At 36.3% G+C, this 16,927-nt stretch overlaps 3 protein-coding genes across 3 annotated transcripts; all 3 read right to left on the bottom strand.

Moving 5' to 3' along the window:
* Positions 1-6,081: 6,081 nt before the first annotated feature.
* On the bottom strand, positions 6,082-7,814 carry LOC106879870 (deoxynucleoside triphosphate triphosphohydrolase SAMHD1). The gene has a single exon (XM_014929589.3). The coding sequence runs from the start codon at positions 7,683-7,685 to the stop codon at positions 6,330-6,332; it is 1,356 nt and encodes a 451-aa protein (XP_014785075.2). The 5' UTR covers positions 7,686-7,814; the 3' UTR covers positions 6,082-6,329.
* A 1,334-nt stretch (positions 7,815-9,148) lies between these two features.
* On the bottom strand, positions 9,149-10,697 carry LOC149131732 (uncharacterized). The gene has a single exon (XM_089338623.1). The coding sequence runs from the start codon at positions 10,695-10,697 to the stop codon at positions 9,282-9,284; it is 1,416 nt and encodes a 471-aa protein (XP_089194749.1). The 3' UTR covers positions 9,149-9,281.
* A 6-nt stretch (positions 10,698-10,703) lies between these two features.
* Positions 10,704-14,992, bottom strand: LOC106879869 (uncharacterized). Its single transcript, XM_089338624.1, has 2 exons — positions 14,724-14,992; positions 10,704-11,459 (listed from the first exon to the last, which is right to left on the bottom strand). The coding sequence occupies exons 1-2, from the start codon at positions 14,763-14,765 to the stop codon at positions 10,704-10,706; spliced, it is 798 nt and encodes a 265-aa protein (XP_089194750.1). The 5' UTR covers positions 14,766-14,992.
* Positions 14,993-16,927: the final 1,935 nt, after the last annotated feature.

Here is a 16,927-nt window from a genome sequence, read left to right as displayed (position 1 = left end):
TCTAAGTTTCGGTGGGGGTGGCCATATCACAGTTATCTAGAGATAGTCAACAGACATTGAAATTTTGATATTTTTCTTTGTTTTATCTCCCATTTTACATAAAAGGTTAGCATTAAGGCAGCAACCCTTTATTTGAAAAACACCCCATATTTGTAGAATGGTCAGTTTTGCATTGAGGTATCTTATTGATGACCCCCTCCCCCTCTAAAGTTCTATGCGTCTGGCACCCATTTCTGGGGAACCAGATTTTAGAAAGCCTTATTGTATAAGTGGCACAACAGTGGGGGGGGGGGGTCTTGCTAATTGTTAATTAACTAATTAGATGAAGCATCATTATTGTTCATCTTTTGTATAGTAATTTAATAATCCTTTCTACTATAGGTTCAAGTCGTGAAATTTTAGGGAGAAGGGACAGTCGGCTGCATCAACCCCAGGGTGGGGAGGTGACTGGTACTTATTTTGTTGACCCTGAAAGGATGAAAGGCAAAGTTGAAATCAGGACACAAAGAGCCAAAAGAATTTTTTTTTTTTTTTTTCTACTACTACATTGTCCTTTCCTCTTCAGAACTGGTTTCCCATCTTACATGTCCACCCTCCACTATACCCCGGCCCCTGCTCTTGTTGACTTAACAGTTTAAACAGAACATTATCAGTATTGGACAACCTGAAATGGTGAAGAGAACAACTTCTTCCTCCAGGCAAGGAAAATCAGTAAAAGTAGTTGACCCCCCCCCCCCCCCCCATTAAAATCACTAGTCCTTGTTTGGGTATTTTAACTAAACTATTAATTATATTGCTTGTTTGTAATGACAGCAACTGCTGTTGGTAGGGGCCAACTTCTCTTTTTCTGGTGACTCCATATTATGTGGGAGTGTGTTCTTTATTTCTTTCAGGTTTTAAATCTCAACTTTAAAACAATGTCTCTTGCGATTTGAAATAACAGAAATTCACAGATTTTAATGGTCAGCAAGAAACAAATTTATTTTGGTGGCAAAGAATTTTAGTTCAGGAATCAACACATTCTTCAAATATGTTTTTGAACTGCAGTTTTGTGTTTTGCATTTGCAGGAAATTCTTACAATAATTGCGGGTCAGTGAGGGATTGAGGTGCTTGGATGTGAGATGCAGTTCTTTCAATGACTGCAGACTCCTTTACAACATGTGGTCAGGCATAGGCAAACACTTGACCAATACTTGACATTTGCCGTTTTGGATGTATTTTATTGATTTCTTGAACATTGTCATTTGTTGTGATTAGTTTTGCCAGGATTCACAAATCTTTCGTGGATGGTTTCACTTGCTGATTACCGAACGAGGACTAAAAACTTTAAATTCAGCTTTCATTTATAAAAATGTTGGTCAAGCTTCTGAGTGGGGAAACTGTTGGTTGTTTTATAAACAAAAAATTTTATTAAGGAATAAACAGTGGAAATGAAGCCATTAGCATATCTCAGTAGTGAAATTTGTGCTTTTAAACATCATCATCATCATCATTTAACGTCCGCTTTCCATGCTAGCATGGGTTGGACGATTTGACTGAGGACTGGCAAACCAAATGGCTGCACCAGGCTCCAATCTGATTTGGCAGAGTTTCTACAGATGGATGCCCTTCCTAATGCCAACCTCTCCAAGAGTGTAGTGGGTGCTTTTATGTGTCACCTGCACAGGAGTCAGTCCGGTGGCACTAGCAACGACCTCGCTTGAATATTTTGTTCACGTGCCACCGGCACAAATGCCAGTAAGGCGATGCTGGTAATGATGAGGCTCAAATGGTGATTTTTATGTGCCACCGGCACGGAAGCCAGGCAGATGTTCTGGCTCGGATGGTGCTGTTAGTACTCCACTGGCACAGGTGCCAGTCATCGAATTTGGTTCAATTTCGATTTCATTTGTCCCAACAGGTCTTCACAAGCAGAGTTTAGTGTCCATTTAAACATGAATGAATATAAAAGTGACACATCACAAACATAGTATTTATTCTCAATTAAAACACCAAAGTTTAAAAATGAACTATTTTTGCACCAACCTAATAAGTTAGAGAATATTGGTAATATAGAACAGAGAAGGTATGAGAAGGAACATTCATAAAATTTACCTGGGTTTATACGAAGCTTAGATACACTAGATGTAAATCTAGTCAGTATTTCTACAAATGGAGGCTATCTAGCTTGATTAGGCCAATGGTTATAGGATGAAAGCATCAATTCTTGGACTAGATGGTGCATTGTGTCCTTGAGCGAGGTATATTTCATATTACCTCCATTTAACAGTAAATGTGTACCATTGTCACGACCTAAATACAGAGGAATTCACCAGACAAGTGAAGTGGTAAAATAGATGTTACATAATCTCATCCATCAGATATTATAATGTATCTTTGGAATAAGTAACAAGTTTTAAAAGCTATAAATAAATTTCAGATTTAATTTGTTCAACTGAATCGGCAGTTCCCAGCCCTTTTATTTGAATGGATTTTCTCATGGACCCCTTATAATATGCTTATCCTTATGTATGTGTATGAAATTTTGAATTTAGTTCACAGGCCTCCAGTACTACCTTTGCAGACTCCAGCTTCGGAACCACTGAAGGCAGTGCTGCAGCATGGCCACAGTCTAATGACTGAAAATATGTAGTAAACTACATACGAACTGTATATCTTACAATCTCATGTTCAGTTCTTGTTCTCTGAGCGTTACACAGGAGATATACAAAGCTGGATCCATGGACAGAAATGGTTGAATGTCTTTGCTGTTTGTTGCAAGGGAGACAATCATTTTGCCGCCATTGAATTTATTTTCTGCGAGCTTGGAAACCTGAGTGTTGGCAGCAGCCGGAGCATCTGGCCAAAGAAGACCAAACTAAATGAATTTCATGTGAGCTGTGCAAACTTGCAAAAGTGAAATATTAGAACCATGATGATGATGATATATATGTACCCATCAAATATACAAATACAAATTTAAGGAATGGAGTAGGTGAAATATTCTGAAAATGTAACTTCTCAAATAAAGTGCACTTCATGTTCAAGGCTCTGAGGAAGCTATAGAATGATATCCTGGTACTCAACTAAGAGCCCACCCCCTCTTGTGGCAGAAACAGCTGTATGCTAATGAAGTTCATTACATAACTTTTTTTTTTTTTAGCTTATGTCATCTCTTTGTTTTCTGCTATCACTCTAGTCTCATCTAACATTGTGTCCTGGTCCATACATATATTGGATTGTACATCAGGTTATTAGTCTCGCTACACCTAAGCTTAATATGAATATATATATATTTGGAAATAAAATGTATCTGATTTCCATTTATTTAGCAAATGAGTTGATGTGAGGCCATGTTCAAAGCCGTCAAAACCTTGCAAGACTCAGTAGAAAAAAAGTTTCAGACATTCTTGAATCGTTATACAAATTTTACAAACTTTTTTTGTTTTGTTTTTTCACCTGGTAAAATCTGCAGGGCAACTCCAATCCTTCGAACGGGTTATTTAACGAGATGAACTTGTTAATAAGAAGAAACGCAATTAGTTGCAGGTTGTCAGGTGCACTTGCAAGGGAGAGAACTCTAAATAAAATCGAGTCAACAATGGCTGTTAGTTCTGTTAATAATGATAGCTGTCTATTCACTATTTGCATTTAATATAAAGATCAATCATACATTTGGTTATATTATTCTCGATACAGCCGAGGTAATAAGGACTGACACAGCTGAAGTTTAACCTCAAAAACCAATAAATTCCATTTCAACAACAAAACGTTATCATCTTCACTGTTCTACATCCAGATCTACGTTAGAGATTGCAGGAACCTTATTCGGGTTTTATAAAAGACAGTTTCTCTTTAGTCAGTTCAGAAGAATATCTGGTAAAATGTTAGTCAACAAGAATTAGTTGAGATGAAAATCTTTACCAACAGTGCAATTCTTTAAACAAATATGCAGATTATTTGTGTTAAAATTATCCTCAATGTCTTCAACTATTAATTTCAGCAATAATTCCTTGTTATCTCCATCGGAATGCAATACATTCATAAAGAACACAACATGAAATAGCTCCAAACGTATTTTACTTTGTTGAAAGTATCAACAAAACCAGGAATGTTTTGTTTTTTTTTTACTTGGAACTAGTTGAAAGACAAACTTCTCCAGAAACATTGAAGATCGGTTTCCAGTGCGAAATATTTCTCGAAAGAAAATATCGCCAACATTCTACACATCCTTCCACCACACAAGGCCATGTTTATTAGGGAGGAAATTTCTCTGATAAGAACTAACATTTGCTGTGGAATTTACATTTTCTCATCCCACTATTTTTCACAGTAATTTCAAGAAATGAATCAGTGACAGGATGACCAACAAATGAGGGAAACAGAGAGAGAGAAAGCAGTTTGACAAAAGAGGTGATAAAATGAAAATCAGGTTTAAAAATAAAGTACTTGGGTCAGTCAATTCCACTAAAAACTCTTCAAGGTGATGCCCCAACATGGCCGTAGACTAATAACTAAATCAAATAAAAGGTATACATATGTATATATATATATATATATACATTTGCATCAATGATGACACCAAACGCATTTGTTTTTATATAGCACTAAAATCGAATGAAATAATCTTTACCTCTTTAGTGACATCAGATCCATAATCAAAACTGAGAACGACCTGATGTCTCTAAAGTGTCAAAATTTGATTAAATTGTCCGTAATTGTTTTTAATGATTTGAATTGCCCCACAAAAGGTATTCAGCATAACCCTAGGCATTCTTCACTAGAATATTACCATGCCCCACGTTGGGAATCACGGGGCTAAATGGATTCTGAGAGCCTTCTGAATAAGGGACTATGAAACTACACTGGTTCTATGGAGGACACTTGTACTCAGCTGTTTGGACTACAGTTCTCAACTGTAGTCAACCTACAGTTTCAAATTAATAGCAGAACTTGAGGCAGTTCAGTAGTGCTGCTACACCAGGAAGATTGTATCAATGGAACAGTTGAGTTACTGGGAGAGCTTGAAAGAGCTATGACTCTACTCCCTGGAGCGATACATATATTGAAGATCCTGGAGGGACTACAGCAAACTGTGGTATCAAGAGCTATACCAGCCCCTGAACGGTACGTCACAACACTGTTCCAGAGGTCACAGCTATTCCGTCTGCGTGAGGACCATGTACTCTAATAGCTTGGGATTCAATGGCCCATGATTATTCGATGCCTTGCCAAAAACATCTGAGGGATCTTCATGGAGTAGGGGTAGATGGTTTCAAGAAAAAAAAACTTGACCTCTTGCTATCCGTATATACATAAACATACCAACATCATCGTCGTCGTTCTATGTCCACTGTCCATGCTGCCACGGGTCGGGTTCGTTTTTAGTATTCTCGTTTGTGAGAGTAGTCGAGTTTATTTCAGATATTCTCATTTTAATAATCATCTCAGGCTAATAATCATCGAGAGGACTTTGGTGTTGCCTTGGCGGAGGTTTGCACTCTCTGAGTGCTCGTTTACTTTTGTTTTAAAGTGAAAGAGAGAAAGTGAAGGGTGTGTTGTCATGTATACGTACATACATCAATATATATGCGTACATCTATTTTGTATGTACGTGTGCATGTGTGAAAGAGAGAGTGTGTGTGAGTGAACGTGTGTTCTCATGTATGTGTAAGTGGCACACACACACACACACTCTCTCTCTCACAAACATACATACGTCCATTTCATATATACGTTCCTACATCTTTCACTTTATAACAAAAGTAACCGGTGATTTTAGACCCACTGCGTGGCACCTTGGGCAAGTGTCTTCTACTATAGCCGACTGAAACCTTGTGAGTGGATTTGGTAGACGGAAACTGAAAGAAGCCCGTCGTGTGTGTGTGTCCATCCCACCGCTTGACAACCGTTGTTGGTGTGTTTGCGTCTCCGAAACATTAGCGGTTCGGCTAAAATGACCGATGGAATAAGTACCAGACCTTTTTTTAAAAAGTACTACCGTCGATTCATTCGACTAAAAATTCAAGGCGATGCCCCAGCATGGCCGCAGTCTGATGAATGAAACAAGTAAAATATATGACAATTTTTACAACAGAATGTTTGTGAAAATAAATTAGATTTTATTCATATCTAAAATAAGACAATTTGTTATTCAAGATATTTGAAATATGTGTATGCAGGCTATTTGCCTCGGACTCTAACTGTTACGATCTCGACAAATTGAAGAACTTACTGCCACAGAATATTTAAGGACAACATTTAGAAATTTCAACCTTTAAAACAAAAACATAAAATTAAATACAACATAAACCAAATTACTTAAAACAAGCTGCCACACCCAAACAGATTAAACTGTACAGGTTTTCTCAAACCAAGAATTAAAAAGAAATTTAGCTTTTTCCAGAAAATCATCATTTTTGCAAAATATATAAATAAGTCTTTCTGAAAAAGCTTTCGGAATGACAGAAGAATAAGGCAGTTGGACATGAGGCAGAACCTGGTTGACGGAGTGTTTGGAATAGAAATGTATCTTATGAACTGGATCGTCATCTCCGCTCGTATAATCAAGCTTGAATTTATAAATAACCAACTGATCGACAAGTTCTTGGTCATCTGGCACGATTTCATGCAGAATCTTTTTACAATCAACTTCACAATTGAAAGATTTCTCACCCACAAATTTATAAAGTTTCCTTTGGTGTATTCGGATTAAAATCTCTTTTGCCGTTTGTAAACTTGTTTCGTTAGAATACAAGATTTCGTCAAACACGCCGTCTGTGAGCTGGGTGTAGGCTGTCATATCGTGTCTGGCTTTAGAAAGAGTAAGTAAGAAATATTTCCCCTGCCGTCGGATGTAGCTGTCTGCCTGAACGAAAGCATCTTTCAGCATTTCATTCATGGAAGCAACAGCTTTGTGTTTATAGGCAAGACAATGAAGTTCAAATCTGGAGCGGAACATGTGGTAGAAATTCAGTGCAGTTTTATCTCTGAAACATATTTCCGTCCTTTTGTCGTCTATTGTTAGGACCCGGGCGAATTTAATTATCCTTTTATGATCTATTTGGTTTGTTAAACCAAGATGATGACAGTCTCTCGCAAAATAGTCCCATTTATCAACATCTACGCCGTTCTCTTTGTTGGCAACTATGTTGTAAAGATATGCTTTATCAACACCTCTACCTGTATGGTCTTCATTGGCAACGAATTCCTGAATAGGATTCATTAAATTTTTAATAAAATTTACATCTTTGCCATCCAAACCTGCTTTGCGGAAATCGTTTCTAACGCTTTCGTTTTCATTCAAGATGTGTTGGAACATTTCAACGGAGGCGAGCTCGTGTTTCCATTGAGAACCAGGTTCAATTTCGGGAATAAATAGATTGTCGAAAAAATGAGAAAATGGTCCGTGACCCAAGTCATGACACAAAGCAGCTATTTCGACGCATAATACGTCTTTGTCGGTGATGTTCAGTTCGGGTTGGTGCCTTCTTAGATGTCGAATGAATTCTCCAGCAAGATGACAAGTTCCAATGCTGTGTTCGAAGCGATTGTGCGAGGCTCCGGGATAAACGTAATAACATAATCCCAACTGTTTGATATTACGAAGTCTCTGGAATTGAACAGTATCAATAATTGTCACACAAACTGGATGTAATTCAACAGAACCATGAATTGGATCGTGGAGAACAATGTAAACACCCATCACTGCAAATGTCCCTTTAAAACAACGGTGTTCAATTTAATTAGTTAATTGGTTATAAAACAACCACCTTATAATTAGTCGAACATGGTTCAGTGCGGTTCACACTACTTCATATTAAAATATAAATTAATTAGTAGAGTTAATTAAATTGCTTTAGAAATTAAAAATTAATTAATTAACATTAGTTTATACATTAATTAAATTACATACAATGAAAGGTAAATAGTTTGTGAAGATGTTAGTTTATTAATGTAAGGTAGACGATATGGCATAACTACAGAGATGCCGACGATATATTATTGTTCCTGTTATTGCTATTGTTGTTTAACTCCAGATTATTCCTGACAGAGGAGATGTTTGATTAAAGTCAAAGTTTTTCCAGCCGTGACCATCTCGTCAGTGCAAAGAACCTACAACAACAATACCTAAGTATTTTTTTTTATTTTGTTTTTAGAAGGTAAGGTAAGATCTAAAGGAAATTTAGCGGCATAACTACAGGGTTTTACCCCCCAAAGTCTGGGGGGTAAAACCCTGTAGTTATGCCAATTTAGCTTCTATTTTTAATCAGATCGAAGGCTCCGTCCTTGTCTCGCCCTTTTATTGTTTACGAAGGACGTGGCCTATTGTATAATTATATACAATAAAAAAAAAGAGGGAAAAATGGAAAACTTCTATATTTAGCAGAACAAAATTTCCGCTTAAACTGAAAGTGACTGGAAGTAGGAAACGAAATATTTCAACAAAGAAATAGAATTGCTTGGTACGTCAGACGAAATACCTTATAGTATTTAGTTACGGCCGCCTTGGTTGTGATTTCACGGCCTCCTAGTGTCACGTTTCCCTTTCATGCTTCTGGGGTCGATACCATTAAGTACCAGTCATATACAAGGGTCGATTTAACTGATTAAAACACCCCTCACCTACTAAATAGTATATATTTATAATTGCCAACCAACCAAGTGTGAATCCTATACAGGAATACATATACTAGCAGAGATGCCCGGCGTTGCTCGGGATTAAAATGCTATAGTTTTTTTTATTGTTTTATTTGTTTTGGTCATGTGATTGCGGCCATGCTAGAACATCGGTTGTCAAGCGATGGTAGGGGTACAAACACACACATATATATACAACAGTCTGCTTTCAGTTTCTGTGAACGAAATCCACTCACAAAGCTTTGGTGGGCCTGAGGCTATAGTATGTGTGTGTATGTATATATATATATATATATAATAATAATAATAATAATAATAATATTAGGGATAAAAATCCAAATTTACAGGTAAAAACTCAATTAAATTCAATTTATTAAGAATTAAAATTAAATTAAGTTTCACAGTATAAAATATCAATAGAGAAAAGAACCAAAGTCTCTTTTAGAGAAAAGAACCAAAGTTCATGAACTAATCGATGAAAATCCACAGTCACATATAAAAAAAAATTATATAGAAAATTAATGATATAATGCAAAGTTGGTAGTGATGGAGTACCAGAGAAAATTCAAGGGAAAAGAATAATACATACGTATATATGTATGCATGCATCCACCTATCCATTCATCTGTTCATCACTCCATTCGTCCGTCCATCATTCCAATTATCCATCCATCTCTCTATCTATCTCTGACGAACAAAGCAATTCAAAGAGTCTTAACAGTTCTGTGTGATTCTTGTTCTTGTAGTCGACATTAGGAAAACTTTGTAAATGTTTGGGTATCTCAGAACTATTTATCAGAAAAATCTTCCCAGTTTTCAATTTTCGGTTTTTCATAATTTCCATGGCATATTCCGTTTCAGATAAAATATCCGGGGAATAAAAAATTCCAATATGGCAGCTGTCTTCCATTACTTTATGAACATTTACCATTTTTCCTATTCCTAGAGTGAAATCAGAGTCTCCGTAGCTAGTTTGCAATCCAAAATATGTCACCAAACTCTCTGCTAGATGTTTAGCATCACCATTATCACTTTTTGATGTTAAAATGTAGACATCATATTGAAAAAAAGGAATCTTTGATGAGCTAAGTGTACATACTTTGTGTCCAGATTCTTGGGAATACCCAAAGCAAAGTTCATAATATTTTTTGAAAATTATTGTAGCTACCTTCTGTCTCTTTCCATAGAACTCTTTAGCATATTGAAGATAAATTGTTTTCCTAAGGTCTACATCAATTTCACTTTGTTGACAACCAGAAAACTCTAAATGGAAAAAAGCTTGTTGAAATTTCTCCTGCCGGCATAACAATCGTAGTTTTTGTGAAAGTTCATTTCCACCACATTCTTTGAGAAGTTTGGGGAAAATTCCTCCCTCATCAGGCAATTCTTTTATAGACTGAATTAATTTCATTAGATTACTTTTGTATTCTGTGTCAGCAAAGTTATAAATTCCTTTCATTATCTTTTTGATATCCCAAATTTGTTTCTGTCTTTTATTGAGCACCAGAATCTCAGATAAATGATTGATGGCACAGACAAACATATCTGTACCAGCATCTATTAAATCTTGTTTCTCTTCTTCACTTTCTTTTTTATCAGCCAGAAAAAAACAAAATTTTCCATATTGAATGAAGTATTTGATCTTTTCCCAAATGTCCAAAACTGAAAAGTTTATATCTTCAAAACATTTCATCGCATTTTCGTATTCACGCACACTTCTGTATAACAAAGCCAGATCATACAAAACATGCAAATTACTAGGATCCAGACCATAAGCCCTTTTAAAATGGTATTCAGCCTTATCAACACTTTCATTTCTTTCAATATCAGGTATTATCTCAGGACATTTTAATATTCGTTTTTCGACTTTTAATTCTTTTAGTTCTTGTGTTTTACAATTAGAGAAGGGTAATTTTTTAACGCACAAATCTTTGTATCCAGGAATTTGATTCCTATAAATAATACCAAGATGATGATGTGAAAGTGAGGTTTCATTCCTTTTAATGGCTTCTTCCAGCAATTTCTGTGCATCTTCATACTTAGCGATTGTTAAATAGAAAGAAGCACTTTTTTCCATTACAAATCAGTCTTGAGGAAACAAACTACAAGCTCTCTGGAAATATTTAATCGTTGTCCTAGTACGAGAATGAACAAAAGCAATATTTTGAAGAGATCCTAACAAAACCAAAGTTTTAGCCATTAGCTGATCATTAACATGATGAGGATAATTTGAAGTAATTCTTTGAAGAATTTCAGTAGCTTCCTTTGAAAATTTTTCCATCTTTTCTTTATCATGTAATATCCTTATCCCACGATAAATTAGCAGAGCCAAGCGAAAAAGCCAAAAATAATTGTTTGGGCAAACCTGAAGAGCTTCTTTGAAAAGTTCAATAGCACGTTGATAATGGGGAAAAGATATTCTAGAAATGCAAAAGGCAATTTCAGCTTTACCTCTTGCTTCTAATGAAGGGAAATTGGTGCTGTTTTTTAAAGTGTTCAGTTTCTCTAGCACTCTATCGACTTCAGGGAAATTTTCATAATGCAGGAACATTAACGCTTGGTTTGTTAACGCCAACAAGTTATTAGGATCTTTTTCCAGTATTTCAATGGTGATTTCTTTGGCCAATATTTGCTCATGTAAAGTCCAAAGGAGAAAGACTTTAGCATGTTGGTTGCAAATTTCTTCTTGTAAATCAAGCAAAATTTCATTTCTTAAGGCATTTTCAACTTTTTGCAACTTGGCACTAAGTAGATTCACTTTAAGGCTAAATGATTCTTCCAGCATGTTTGGAAATTCTTCAACTTTTATCCTGTAAAATTTTATTTTTTCATCAGAGTCCTGGGTAAAGAAAAGAAAAAAAGAAGTTAAACCTGCATTACATCCCATTGTATTAATATTGCCATTATACAAGTGACATTAACTGCTAGAGAGGGAGTAAAAGAGAGGGAAGGAGAGAGGAGGAAAAGTGGGGGAGAGGGTACAGAGTGAAAGAGAGAAAACAAGTAAAAGCAATTGAAAGAAAAGATATTCACATTCTGGTAAAGTGTGTGATTCTGGAACCAAGAACTAAGATACACAGATATTTGCTGTTATAGACAAGATGGTTATATTTGGAATGTGGATCAAAATACTTTTATATGGCTGGATTGTCGTGGTTGGAACGTTTTTTGAAAACAGAGACACTATGATTTGATGGCTGTGGTTGAGATTTGGGTTGTGGGTAAAATTGTTGAATGGCCTACTGTACAAAACAAAATGAACCACATGGAAATGACATGCCGCACATCCTAGATGGCCACAGAAATTCTAGAGTATGGTGTTTTATTGTTTATAAACTATACAATAGAATGAAAGTTAAGATGGTTTAATTAGTGTTAGTAATCACAGGTTCATAAAGTACTTGAGACATTAACAATTGAGATCGTGGGTGAAACGAGGGGTAAAGGTGACATCAGTCATTTGTAGGGGTTCCTCTCTTATTTCTCCTGAAAGCTAATGTTGCCAATGGCACCGAAGCCCTGGCACATGCAAGAAGAATAGGGGCCAGGTGAAAAAAGGATTTTATGGAGGGAGTGTTTGTAGTTGAGGGCTGGCCAAGGAAAAACAACTGGAAATATTTGGCAATGCATGTGATGTGCTATCAGCAAGGGCCATGTCCCACCGTAACTAACTGCAGGCCCAATAGAAATTTTAAGGGAGATTAGAGCAGTGGCCCAACTTGAAATTATTAGGGTCCTGAGCATGATATTTTATGAGAGGGAGCCCAGTGGATGAGGGACTGATCACAGTTTGATCAGAATCAATGAGAGGTCAGGCACCACTAGGTATAGGTTGAGTAGAAAGGGAATCATGGAGAGACAACATTGAACAATCAAAGAGATAGCTGAAAGAGGGCATACCTCCTTGATGGCAGCAATGTTCTGGTAGGTCACCTCAGGCCAGATGGAGTCAGTACGTCAGAGAGCTGTGTTCCAATACGAGTAACAATACGCAAGCGCAATAAAATCTGAAACTGGAGGAGAGGAAGGATTAGTATCATCAGTTGAGACCAAGGATGAGATTTGGGTGAAGCCACCTGACATGCACTGTGCATCCAAGTGGGGGGGGGGGGGGGGGTAGTGTGTTCGATTCCAGATTAATATTTCTATTGATGGTATATCATGTTACAAACTGGAAAACTATAGACTGGTCAGCGATTCAAGTAATGAAGTTAGTGGTGGATTAGAAGAATATAAGGCCAGCTCTTCAGTTGACAACCGATGCTGGTATGTTTACGTCCCCGTAACTTAGCGGTTCGGCAAAAGGTACCGATAGAGTAAGTACTAGGCAAGTCCTGGGGTCGATTTGCTTGACTAAAGGCGGTGCTCCAGCATGGCCACAGTCAAATGACTGAAACAAGTAAAAACAATAAAGAGTAACTTGACTCGGAAACGAAAGTCAGAAAAAAATAGTGCAATGAGTGTAAAAAAATGTGAAGAAAACGAATAGGAAAAAAAAAAAAAAATGCGAGCAAAGGAATGGGAAAGTGGGGGGAGAAGACCTCGAATAATTCACAAGATCCGAGTTTTCCCCTCGTAAGTTTTAGGAATTTGGGTCTTTTTCAATGAAATTTTATAGAAGTGCCTTTCAAGCAGCATACATTACGATAATAAAGAAATTTGTGGGTAAAATCTTTTCCAAGGGGGTGGAAAGAGTACCTCGGAAAATTCACAAGATCCGAGTTTTTCCCTTTTAGATTTCGTTAAAAAGTTATGAGGCAACAAAATCGGTGGAGTATTAAATTATAGTTATGCCTTTTTCAATGAAAGTTAACGTTAACTTTGTTAAATTTTCAAAGAATTAGCGGATTAACGGGTAGAACTTGAGCCGGAACCGAAAATACGAAGAAAATAGTGCAACGGGTGTAACAAAAATGTGTAGGAAACGAATAGGAAAAAAATGAGAGCAAAGGAACGGGAGGGGCTCGGAAAATTCACAAGATCCGAATTTTTCCCTCATAACTTTTAGGAAAATGGGGGGGGGGTCAATGAAAATTCAATTTACCGTTTATTTCTACCCACTTTCAATAATAGTGGGCGATGTAAACATTAACCATAATGTTTAATGTTTTCGCTTCAATTTTGGGAAAGACCCTCACCCCCATTTTCTCCCAAATTTGTTGATTTAAAATATTTTTTGCCAAAAATCCCCGTTTTCGGATACGGAGGTTCTGAATAATTGCCAAAAATCGGCATTCTGAAATTTTACCCCACCCCCCCTTTTTTTCCCACCAACTTCTTCAATTTTGACTTTTTCCCCCTAACCCTAACACCCCAACCAGAACCGTAAGTACAGAAATGTTTTACAATATTTATCCGAATCATAAATCTCCGTATTTTTCCGCATATTTCAAAATAAAAGAAATCTCAAAAAAAGATTTTACTAAAATTTTTGGAAACTTTTTTCAGAATCATAATCTCCGTATTTTTCAGCATATTTTGAAGAAAAAATATATTATATACATACATATATATATATAATATACATATACATATAAAGAAGCATTGGTTATAGAACAAACATTAACTTTGGGTCAACGACTTGACATACTACCCCACCCCTCAAACATTTAATCATATATAAAAAAAAAACACCGTGGTCTACAAACACATAAATATATATATACATATATCCAAATATAATACAAATAGAACGGCTTATCTTCATCACATTTATATTCGAGCACTTCTTTTGCAGTCCTATAAACCCTTTTGTTTTTATAATAAGAGACAAATATTCTTCTTCTTGTATGTATATGTATATATATATATACACACATATATATATATATATATATATATATATATATATATATATATATATATATATATATTTATATATGTGTGTGTGTGTGTGTACACACACACATAATATATACACATACGCATATATCTACAGTTATGAGGGAGAAACTCAGCTCTTTTGAATTTTCCAAAGTCCTCACCCCGTTGGAAAAGATTTTACCTACAAATTTCCTTATAATCGTAATGTTTGCCGTTTGAAATACGTTGTAAACATTAAAACAGACAGACAGATTGATTAATTGATCGATTATATACTTACGAGTGTCAAGTTCAACATTTGTCGAAGGAGGGCTGAGTCCATTCTCGTTATTCCTTGTTTAAGTTGTGTCAGGAAAGAATTTATAAACTGGAGAAGTGTGAAGAAAGGCTTTGATGGAATCTGGTTAATAGGCAGCAAATAATGGAAATTAAACGGGAAAAATTTAAAGCGTTTTTTTAAAATCCTTCTTTGTCCCGTTACTTTCTGTCTGTGAAATAAATTCTGTAAATTAGATGACAATAAGAAGTTTAGTCTAAGTTTTGAGTAGATTCTTCACAACAGGAATGGGATCTTTTTTTAAAACGGGGGCCACATTTTTCATTAACGAAACACTTTGAAACTTGGAACACTGGTAGAATGTGTCATAATCCCTAAGTTATTCCATGTTAAAGTTGTCGTATTTCTGTAATTTCAACCAATCACTGACGTCCATTCAGCCGATATACATTAAGTGCCGACTACATAAACAAACGATTCTGAAACAATTCTATCGGTGATAGGGTTAGGGTTAAACAGCAAATTTAAAAAGAAAAAAGCAAATAAAACGAAGAAATAAGACAATTTTTTACATGAAATAAATTCGAATACAAAAATATTTTTCTATTCTATAACACAAAATAGATAAGTATACGAAGTTTGAAAGTCTTTCGGTACCAAAAGCACTACGTAAAACATTAATGAAAAATGTGGCCCCCGTTTTAAAAAAGATCCCAGGAATGTGTTGAGGTGTTTTCAAAGCTGGACGAAAGAAGTCACAAGTTGTCAAAGCAATTTTCAATGTAGTTTCACTTTTAACTGCTGTCAACCTAATCGTATTTCCTGAACTTGCCAAACAACCTACTTGTACTGAGTGAATTTACTAGGATATGTATTTTAAAGTTTACGCCAGTGACTGCCTTCACTGACTGACGTAGAAAGCGGACATTTATTTATGCTTGTGTCTGTATTTATATAATACATTTCAAAACAAATAATATAAACGAAAAAATATTAATAAAAACGTATCTATGAATCTGATCATAAAATCGCCAACAAACAGAAAAATAAACCGAGAGAGAGAAAAAGTTAGCAGCAGGAACAAAACTGTAGCGCTCACACACACACGGAACACCAACTTCAAAAGAACTTCCCCAATCCAATCGCACTTTCTCTGTCTCGCTTTTACGCCGACTTGAAAAAGTACCCCCCACCCCCACCCGGGCACCATTTGACAGCTGCACATAACTTGTACAGCCCTAACAAGCCATTTGTCAACATTTAGTTTCCCTAGTGACTACCACATTATAGTAGTATACAGTACCCTGTCAGACACTGTCTCTAAGACAATGAATGTCAGGAATAATTCTTTACTCTTAGCCAAGTATTTCTCTTGTAGTTGCCTCACTAAGAATAGTGCATCTGTGGTACCTCTTCCAGCACAAATTGAAGCAGTGACAAATCAATTCTGCTATAGCTCTCTCTCTCTGATCTTCATAACTTGATCCAGTTGTTTGAATTCTCTCTAAGGCATCACCTTCCTCCTTATAGCATTTTCCAATGACACTACTACTTTGGCCTTTGGGTATGACACCTTCCCGTATGACTTCATTAACTATCCATTTATCCTACCTTAACCAGATATTTTAAGCATCCCTCCAATTATCCCTAATGGACCTGTCAACTTGAATTGTCGGTCCCTCTGTCTGGTGACTAGAACGTAGTCCTTTTTTTATCTCATGCATTCTCCATGTTCCCCAGCCTCTTATAACAGAATTCCATGTCATTGCCTTGTCTTCCTCATCGATGGCAGATATACCATCTCCTCCTTCCAAATACACTTCTCACCAGTGACATCACAGTTCTCTCTCACACACTGCCTTACCATCCTGAACACTTCACAACTCGGACCCTCACATGGCAAAACTTGAACAAGTTTCTCCCTTATCCCTAGTGAAACATACCTGTCCCTTAGCAGCTCTTTTAACCACTTGGTAATGCTCCTTACCGTTACCATCCTTGCAGGTTTTCCAAACCTTTCTCTTAGCCTTTATTACCTTATACCCCATATTACCTTATACCCCATATTACCTTATACCCCATATTACCTTATACCCCATAATAATCCACCACCATGTAATATACTGACTAGGCTGGGCCTTCACTCCAGCCAAATGTCTGATCTGCAGCCCTAAACAAGTTATCTCGTAGAAGTTCTTGACTAGCAG

Source organism: Octopus bimaculoides, chromosome 20 (genome assembly GCF_046866305.1).
Source record: "Octopus bimaculoides isolate indiv1 chromosome 20, ASM4686630v1, whole genome shotgun sequence".
In the NCBI taxonomy this organism is placed as follows: Eukaryota; Metazoa; Mollusca; class Cephalopoda; order Octopoda; family Octopodidae; genus Octopus; species Octopus bimaculoides.
This window is presented reverse-complemented; position numbering and strand designations above follow the sequence as displayed.

Coding starts and splice junctions, on each gene's coding strand:
- LOC106879869 (XM_089338624.1), bottom strand. CDS start 14,765: ATGGACTCAGCCCTCCTTCGACAAATGTTGAACTTGACACTC. Junction 11,460..14,723: donor AAATGTTGAACTTGACACTC/GTAAGTATATAA, acceptor TTCTTTACCCAG/GACTCTGATGAAAAAATAAA.
- LOC149131732 (XM_089338623.1), bottom strand. CDS start 10,697: ATGGAAAAAAGTGCTTCTTTCTATTTAACAATCGCTAAGTATGAAGAT.
- LOC106879870 (XM_014929589.3), bottom strand. CDS start 7,685: ATGGGTGTTTACATTGTTCTCCACGATCCAATTCATGGTTCTGTTGAA.